Consider the following 10039-nt stretch of genomic DNA (forward strand, 5'->3'; position numbering starts at 1 on the left):
AGACACTTCAACACCTAAAATGGAGTTTCTTTTTTCCCCATCTGAGGGGGTCTGGGCGGGGAACAGACATTTAGATAATGAGAGAGACTGAATTTGAATGACATCTTGCTTTGAGTCGCTATGAAGTGAGGATTCCACAGCCTCAGAACTGACCTAACATACTCAGTTTCCTCTTGACACTGTGACAAAGCCCCCTGACTGGTCTTTCTTTCTCTCCCCCTTCACTTTCTCTTTGTCTAACACAACCGTGTCTTCCCCTGTGTAACAAAAACCCCACTCTCAGCCCAGCTGAGAAAGCCTAGGGTAGATGGGGGTTAAAGAAAATGACACTAATGTAGATGCTACTGGCTTCAGCATTGGCTGAATACAAGCAGTGGCTTTCTATCGGAATGCAAATGAAACAGACAGTCTTGTTGGTGAAGAAATCAGAGGCTCAGAGTTTACTGTCTTGGGTGACCAAGAAGGAGGAATTCCTACTGTACTACTGGAAATGAGGCTTAATGAACACGCTGAGTTTGGTGTTTCAGTTCTATGTGAAAGAACTCTCTGATTAGCGCCAGAAACATTCAAAAATATCTGAATGTTTAATAGGGATTATCAGTCATGGTGACAAGAACGAGGTGGTGAAGGCAATGTGTCAATAGCTTTTGGTCCAAATAATCATAATGGATTCATATGGTGTGTTAATAATAGCAACCAAATACAGACAGTGTTTATTTATAATAATCACAGGAGTAAACCCCCCAAAATTATCAGCTATGATAACTATGATTTTCCATATGGGCCCCCTAAAATCCAGTGAGACTTCAGTAAGATCACAAGCTACAAATAGGTAATTAATATTAGATGTGTGTAAATATTAAACTGTGCAGGATGACTAGTGGGCAGCCTTTGTAGACATGAATGTAAATAGTTTGGTTTCTGCTGAATTCATGTTTTTACATTTTTGGACTACAAAGGAACATCATCAGTGGGTCAGATAATACATATCAGTGAACACATGCCAAAAAAACCCATCCACATTCACAGATCCACAGAAACAATATCACCATTTTACCAGGTTCATATGTACTGAAATGATCACCGGCGCTAATAAATTTAAGCCATTTGGGAGTTCGTTACAATTACAGTGAGTTAAAAATATGATCTGAATTCCTAATGCAAAAAAAACTAGTCCAAAGATATAGGTCAGTGGTACATTGTACCAGAAAAACAACAGAGCATTTCAGTGTTATGACAGATACAGTGTACTCTCCACAATACTAAATAGTACCAACAAAGACAAACAATAAAAGGGGTACAACATTTTTTTGTTGCCTTGTGTGAACTCACTAACACTGTCAATATCCTTGCTCTATTTCTGTCTGCAGCCGGTTATTTAAGGCAATGTCTGTTGCCAGGCAACAGGACTACGAGCATTGCATAGCTACATGGTTGTAAGGGAGGAAGAGGATGAGTCCCCTCATAAATCAGCCATACGGCGGCAATGCAACCCCCCCCCCCCCAACCCTCCATCGCCACAGCACCAGCCAACACCCACGTCACTGCACGCTGTTACAACAGAAATCACTATTACCTCCACAGTAAATGAGAATAACTTGAACCTCATGGCGCTAGGAAGACAATTAGAACAGTATGGTAGCATTGTGACACTACAGAGTCTGTACAGGAACAGAAAATAAAGGACAAATTCACACAAATAGCCTCTCACAAGAAATGCATCCAAATAAATGTGTCAAAGGGCTAAAATACTGGCATAAGAAAAAAGTGCCACTGAGAACTGCTTGAAATCTGTAAAATGTGCTATTGTGTCATGATGCATGGAAAAACAGACTGAATAATTACTATGTAAAGACACCAACCAGGTTGTTGACCACGTTTGCTCTTATCCAAATTTGGAGCAACCAAACTGTTACTTGCCTGCTATGCTTGTGTGTTTGAGCCACTGAGATAATTCCACTGTCAAGCACCTCCACCCACTGTTGACCCTTGTTGAGTAGGCTATGCCTGTCAGTCTCACACTCACATCAATTGTGACACTGCCACTCATATAAAATCAAATTGGACTGTCTTGATGGCTTAAGTTCCTTTCAGGCAAGCCTCAACAATCACCCTTCGCTCACTGACAAAGAGGCTTCGTCTTGCAGACATGCTGGCTGTGGTTACAGCCAATCAGGCCTTCGGAGCCCATGTTATACGTAACTTTGTACATGTTAATGGATGACTCACACCTTCCTGTTAACCTTTTGCAAACCTTACTGCCTCATGTCTGACTGGATACTTCCATTTTTTGTACCTAACAAACCTTTTTCACGTGGTAAATGGGGGCTAAGAATTTGTTAATAATCAGAGAATTTTTTCGAGATAAACCTCTTAAAATACTTTACAATCTTTGGGATTCTTTCCTTCTGAAGTCTGCAGGAGTTTCCACAGATAAACAATTCATTTTTTGGGGCTTGGTAAAACTCTGTGATACTCATGGGCCATTAGATTTTAGCATTTCTAAATATTCACATTGCTGATGAAGCAGTTTCACCATCCTTCTGTGGTACAAATTAAACTGATGTGCAATTTTTCAAAGATGCATTCAGAACATAAAGCCTTCCACATTCTGTTCATTACAGCAAAATATTCCTCAAAATTGTGAATTCACTGGGCTCTCCACGTATTTTGATACTTGTGTTTGATCATTTCATAGAACGGTAGTGAGAGTAAAGTACTGCCATTGCAGTGAGAGTAAAGTTGTGCTGAGGCTGTCACCTAACTAAGATGTGCCCCCTTACCATTTGATTCCCGGCAGCCTCACACCTGAAGTCTGAGCTTTTGAAATTGGTGGCATCGGTGACAGTGTTGGACGGCATTGCTGAAAGAGTTACAGTCAAATGTGGTACAAAAGCCAAAAAATGTCAAAACAAAAATAAAAGAACAAAAAAAGATTAAGTGATCCTCCTTCTCTCAGCTCCCCTGCAATCAAACAGAAAATAAAACACGTATTATAGCAGTGAATAGAAATCAAATTAGCCTGACAAATTTATCTGTGAAATTGTTTTACTTTCTATGTAAGTTGCCGTGTTGATCGGCCTGCAAATGGGCCACTGGCCTGTTTTCACTCATGTGTAATAATTAATGTCCAATTTACTTCTCTAACAATAACAGAGTTGTTAATAGTTACAGTTATTTGTTTATTGAACAAAACATTTTTATTATATATGAAAAGCATGCTGGTACATTATAGATTGCTGATCATTTATAAATTACATGACATCAGGGTATTAAAGAAAGAGTAGGTTCATTTCATATTTCATGGCAAATATTTCGAATGGGGATTTATCATTCTAAAACCCCTTCAAAGAGGACGTGGTGAAACTCCTGTGTAAATGTATGATTTGGGGGTGTTATGGCATTCTCAGAAGCTCCACTGAGTCATCCTGTCCAATAACACAACCGATACTGACCAACTGATTGGAGGTGTACTAATGGTTTTGTTCCCCGAAGCTCTTTAAAAGGGCTCGGCAACAGGCCCTTTCATGGGATTTTTTTTCGGGAACATATGTGTATATGGGATTTAAGACTTGATTAAGCAAGAAACTGACACGTTAGGTTTAAGTACATGCGACAGGATGTCTGAGTTTCCGAAACCGTGTCTTTTAATGCTTCCGAAATGAATGTATATGGCAGGGCACCTTTCCTATTCTTGCGTAATGAGATGACTATGGAAATTACGTGTAAAGGTAATATGGCTATAATATGGCCACTTCTCGCTCGTATTTCCACGTATGGATTTTCCCAAATTCTACTGTATTGATCCCCGTAGCTGTATTTCAGCAAAACTGTGGGTCATAAAGAGGTCTGTACATGGTGTACTTTATACACGTGTATGTGCTGAATATTTTGGTGTCAACAGTGTAAACGAGCTCCTGTTACGTTCATTTGAAGGTAGCTTAAATAAATGACGTTTAGACTTGGTAATGGTTTCCCTCAATTTTGAATAAAAAAATAACTAATTTAGTGCTTGCCCCACTCAATATGGTGTTACAGTATCGGCTCAGGTCACAAAATTGAACATTTTGTTTTTTAAATTTGGTGTTACCAGGGCATATATATATATTCTGGGCAAGGTATTGAAACCGTATTTGTCACACCGTCACCTGTATTTTCTTTAAAAGACCAGTTTCGTCCGCCTTTCCGGCCATATCTGCATTAAATGTTATAAATAAAACCCTTTGGCAGGCCACAGCCGTTTGGAAGACAAAATCCTATTTCGCGCCGGCTGAAAATTGTGACTAAAATCGCTTCTGATTCTACAAATACGGTCATCAAGTTCAAGTGCATATCGCAATGTCTAAATCCCACATCTGCAAAAGCAGAAAAACGGCTGCCTGTCCTTTCGGCAATGGCTAGCGCCCGCGTAAAGGGCTTATAATTGATCCCAAATAGATACGCATATGAAAAGATCATTTTGATGACGGGGCATAATATATATTATGTTGATCACAATGTTAATTACCCGTTTTGCCAAGTCCCAGGCCTGACCCTTTTTGTTTTCGCAGGCTCCCGGATCCTCCTTCTGCTTCTCTCCCCGTCCTCCACCTCCCTAGCCGGCCAGCACTCCTCCAGATGCTCGGCTCACACTGCAGAGACCAGCGCACTGCTAGCAGCTTTCTACAAGGTCCTAACGATAGTTGTGTTTTGCAGGTCGGGTTTTGTACACCCCGTTCATAAATAGATGCGAGCGTAAATTTTTGCCATATCCTTGGCATGGCTTTTAAAACGTGCATAGACTGTAAATTCGCTTACGTTTGATGAGAGTTTTATGGCATCTACCCAAATATTGTACAAATATTGGATTGGCTGTAAATGAATCGTGGGATGGATAACACCGAAAAATGAATGGCTTTATGAAATTAGGCTTTAACAATCATTATTGGAATTATTACATAATTAGCTTGAGATATAATACACATTTTATAGAACTGCTTTTCCGAAGTCTTAACAAAATATTCAAAATACTCAAATACAATTACAAAATACTTCTAAATACAATATAAACCTACAAATGGCATAGAGCCTGAAATCAACTCCTGTGACAACTACAAGTTTCCAGATATTTTATCTGAACTTTCAGCAGGCATGCACGATGACTCTATAAGATTAGCACAACAAATGAATTAATCTCTTAACCTCTTAGAGTGATCATTGACTCCATGTCAGGCATTAGAACACAATCTGTAAACTGCATTTAATTTAAGAGGCTCTGGTGTTTGACTGAGGTCCCTGCTTGTTTGAATGCTAAACTGAGGATGAATCGTCAGTATAGGGAACTGATCAGTCAGCTTTTAATGCTTCAGACCTTGGTACTTCTTTGATATGTTACAGTCTTTCAGTCTTAAGTTAATTTGTAAATTCTGTTCTCACTAAAAGTGTACTCTTTGACATTATGTCTGTGGCAGCACTGCTTTTATGACATGTCTTTTTCTTGGCATGATCGATGGATTCATAGATTCTTGTTGCCAGAAAAAGCTCAAAGTCTCACAACTGCCAAAATTAATAAAACGCTTGACTAAATTAAGTTAAAGAAAAAAAAGTGCACCTGAAATCGTGTTCTTCCAAACAGAGTTGTTTCCTGAGTTAATTAAGGACTAAATGTCTTATCATGTTTCAAGTCAGGTATAAGGCCTGTTGTTCTGGAGCACATTTGGGAACATCAGTGATGAAGACACTGCTCAGCTTGTGTTTTTGAGCTGATACTGGCAAGGAAGTCTGAGTGAAAGAAGTCAACGTCTAGTGTCAGCTGTGCTTGAGAGCATGTTGCTTATGAACAGTAATGTCTGTATATTTGGTAAGGATGCGAAATAAAACAGACAAGTCAACAGACTGCAAATATCTTTCCATCTGTTATTGTGCATGGTTTCCTGACATAGTTTAAGTGCATTCAACCCTTTTAAGGACAAGGTAAATTCCAGTGAATACAAAGACATTCCTAATGAACACCTTTATTCTATGCAGAGCATTTTATCCTGATAAGGAGGGTCAGGACATCAGAGTCCCATTCACATGGCATAAATGGTCACTGAGTGGTTTTGTGAGCATGAAACCCAAGTGCATCACATTCCATGGACATTTTAAACACTTGGTCTCAACCCACTTGAACCCTTTTGGGAGAGCCTGAGTCAGCAATTTCCATCACCATCACTCAAACACCAAAGATGGAATTTCTCATAAAACAAGAGCATTGCATCCTTCTAGATGAGCCCTAAACACTTCATAAATCTACTTCAACATGCACTGAAGCTGTACAGGTTGTTCATAGTTACATTAAGACACTTTTTATTGGTGTTTCCTCTGTTTTAGCTGTTACCTGTATATATATGTATTACAGAATTTCCCCCCATTTTCCTGAGAGGATTGTGGCAGTTTAAATACCTCAAAGTCACATTGCATAACATGTATAATCAAAACAACACCCACTAGACAAAGATATTCCATATTTTTTCTTCAGGTTGTCAGCCCTGGTGCCAGAGGCAAAGCCTCCTTGCAAGTAGAAACAAAACAAATTACAGAAGGCCAAGCAGAGCTCTTTAAGAGGTAGAAAACAGTGGAACTGATGTGGTTCACTGAGCTGGAAGCATCCGAGGAACCAGAGAGCACATGACATGGCTGTAGTAGACTCTCTCATGGAATGGTTCAGCCAAGGACAGCCACAAGAGGTTCCCATCATTTGGGAGGGGTTATCTGCTCTCTCCCTCTCTCTCGCTCTCTCTCTCTCTCACTCTCTAATTTTAACTGCATCTCTCTCCTCCTACAATGTCTTACATATCAGTGTCTTCAACAATGACTACACCAAGGGGTCATAGCTTTACTTCCATAATTGGAAATATTTTAGGCCATAGGGTTGCAAAAAATATGCTTTAACTATGAGGAAATAAGGACGACATATTTTGTAGCCACAGAGGCTAGGATTTGAATATAGGAGCGGCTGTCAGAGGGGATGAAAAAAGTTCTGCAAAATAAATTCAGTCGTCTTTGGCGTTTCAAAAGTACCATCTCTTGCTATTCCCAGTCAATGCAGCATACCCAGTATGTTTCTTCCCAAAACATTCTCTTGGATTGGATCCTTGGGAGGCCAACATTAATGACCTCAAACCAGAGGAAGATGTCAGTGGTGACTTGATGCACTTGATGAACAGAAATAGTATGAGCAGAGAAGTCAATCGTTTTCATGTTTCACATTTTAATAATTTTACAAAAAGACAGATATTAGGTGACATACAACAAATCGTGATTGTAAAAATAACATACCATAATCAACAATACTTTTATTTTTTTTATTTTTCCCAACAGCTAAACCTTAAATGCCAACAGAATAAATTCACAAGAGCTTGTGTGTTTTAACCAACATATGTTGTTCTGCAAACAGCATATTAAATCATGATAGGCCATTTAGAGGTTAATGAATATACTGTTATGGTGAGTTACTTAAAGAATTGGTCTGTCCCACAAAGACAACACAAGAGGTTCTAAGGTTAGGATAAGCAACATATAACGTACACAAACTACCAGTAAATTATTGACTCAATGGTTCAACCAGGGTTCATTTTTGTCCAAGGTGTATTAAGTTTCAACCTTTTAAGGCTTCCTAATATGGGTTACTCTCCCAGTGGACTACTTCAGTAAATTCATAATCAATAACTTGCGGTTAAACACACACACACACACACAAACACACAGAACGAAGACAAAATGACACACAAAAGGATCTGCAAATGTTTTGGCACAAATTGAAAGGATGAACAGGAACCAACAACTTTTCTCATGAACACAGATAAATAATGAGGCATTCCTACAGAGTCACATACTAAAAATAGCTAATGTTAGACTTGCACATGTGCAGATTAATTATTTTGTTATTTAAACAGCACTTTTATACAGAACATCTAGGCACACAGCTATATCAGAATATTGCATTCATATTCGTAGCAAAGGGGAACATGATCAATCTAATTTTCTCATTTGTTTTTCTTTCTCTTTTTTTCCCTTTTTTTTGAAATTGTGTGGCTCTGCTCATGTCAAACTTTATCAAGTAACAAATAACTTAATCTGAGTGTTGGTAGTTTGTTATCCTTCAATAGCCCACAACATTTTTATACTAGACCTGCTGGATAACAGTGGTTTTATAGCTATTTAATGCTTTTTTTTTATTTTCTTAACATAAAACATAAAAAAAATTGTTCATTTTTAACATACAGCTAGTATTATGAAAATTTAGAAAAAAAAACGGTGAATACAGTAACACCAACTCTTAAAGAGGAAACACCAGTTTTGTTTTCACACAATGGGTTGAGTGAGATCTTCTCATTTATAAGATAAGGTTACTTAAAATTCCTCAGTGTCAAACAATAAGTCTTTGCTCAGCAACGCAGTTATTCGAATGATTGCTATTCCATGGCATCCTGCAAAAGTGATGTTTTTGTTCTGAGTATGTTAGCCTAATGTAAACCTTGCCTGTTCCAAGAGCCCATCCAGTTTTAGTTTCAACATTCATATTTTATCGTAGTCAGAAACTAAAATATTCGTATTTTATACGTTTTATACACTTTAATAACAATATTGTTCTTCTGCTGCAACAAAAACCAAAAGAGACAAACAAATCAAATATTTTTCTACTTTTAAATTATCTAAATAAATGCAAATATTGTACCTGAAATCTTTCTCAAGCACCTTGAACCTGCTTTTCTTCCTCATGACAGCGATAAAGCTTTAGGACTGACTATGCACATCTGTACGCTCTACATCTGCCACATATTCATTCTATTGAAAGCGTATGCCCGCTCTCAACATTATACCTTCATAACCAACCCTACATCCTCTGACGGCAACCAGCTGTCAGGTTCTGTCACCTGGCATCAGCCAAACACTTTCCTCCATAAGGTTTTTATGATGTGTGCTCATCTTTGACCTCAGACCTCAGCACATCTGAAGTCAATTCCATTCATTTGTTCAAAAAGCCCTGCTACTGCATTCCACAGCGTTCCATATTCCCTGAGCACCAGTTTAATTAATTTCACACAATTATGTCCCTGTTAACTGAATAAAGCTTTTTTTTTTTCAGTAACCTTAAGAAAGACACATTTACTCAAAGTTAATTTATCTCAACCTGGCACAAGGACGTTTTATTAGAACATCATTCCCTTAAACGTCCTTTGAAGCTTTTAAACTAATCCTAAATAAAAAAGAAAGGAGAGAGAGTTGCTAACAATTGAGGAAGCATCCAAAAATCAACGTAATGCTATAAAGGAGCTTTTTTTTTGTTTGTTTTAAAATTTCAAAAGCACAACCACAATAATTAACTGAGCTGCACAACCAAATAGGAATCCCCGAAAAAAAAAAAGAGAGAGAGAGAGCATAAATACCCAGCTAAATCAGCATGACACCCCTGACTTGACAGCCTTCTTGTGTTCAGTCGAGTGGCACAGTGAGTCTAGCAGCAGCTGAAGGGAATGGGTGTCAGTAACAGAATGAGAAAACTATATGACATTATAGCACTCAATCAGAATAGCAATCAGTTATAAACCCACATGCATGTCAACAAGCCACCTACACCAAGCCAGGAGTGCTACTCCATGCAAAAAATATGAATCCTAGCCACACTAACCATAAAAAAAAAATGTCATCAGATCAGGAACAGCTCCAAAAAATTAGACCAAAACTCATTATTAGCATTATATTCCCAATTTCATGGGCAAGCACAGTGTGATTATTTGAGAGTCCATAAACAATAAGATGTGTGAGGGAAAAAAAAAAGCACAGTTCATTACTTTGCAAGTCATGAATAAAATAATTGAATAATTACAACAGTTTTATACACACAAACATATATAGAGCTATATATTTATACATACTTATATACTCCCTAATAGATACATCTTGCTCTCTGCAAGGTGTGATGAAAAGTTTCATTTCACATAGTGAAATCCTGTTCTGATATAGCATGCATTACTCTAAGCGCTAATGCCAGGGATGTTATTTCTGTTGCTGGTTC

General features: G+C 38.1%; 1 protein-coding gene across 1 annotated transcript in view; it reads right to left on the reverse strand.

Moving 5' to 3' along the window:
- dnmt3ab (DNA (cytosine-5-)-methyltransferase 3 alpha b) overlaps positions 1–4564 on the reverse strand; it is a 35727-nt gene extending 31163 nt beyond the window's left edge. The window contains exons 1-2 of the mRNA XM_030787339.1: positions 4508–4564; positions 2784–2964 (exon numbers count right to left, since the gene is read on the reverse strand). Of these exons, the coding sequence (XP_030643199.1) occupies positions 2784–2861 (78 nt within the window). The 5' untranslated portion in view covers positions 2862–2964; positions 4508–4564. The remainder of the gene's footprint in view (positions 1–2783; positions 2965–4507) is intronic.
- Between the last annotated feature and the right edge of the window lie 5475 nt (positions 4565–10039).

This window comes from Chanos chanos, chromosome 10 (assembly GCF_902362185.1).
Source record: "Chanos chanos chromosome 10, fChaCha1.1, whole genome shotgun sequence".
Classification (NCBI taxonomy): Eukaryota; Metazoa; Chordata; class Actinopteri; order Gonorynchiformes; family Chanidae; genus Chanos; species Chanos chanos.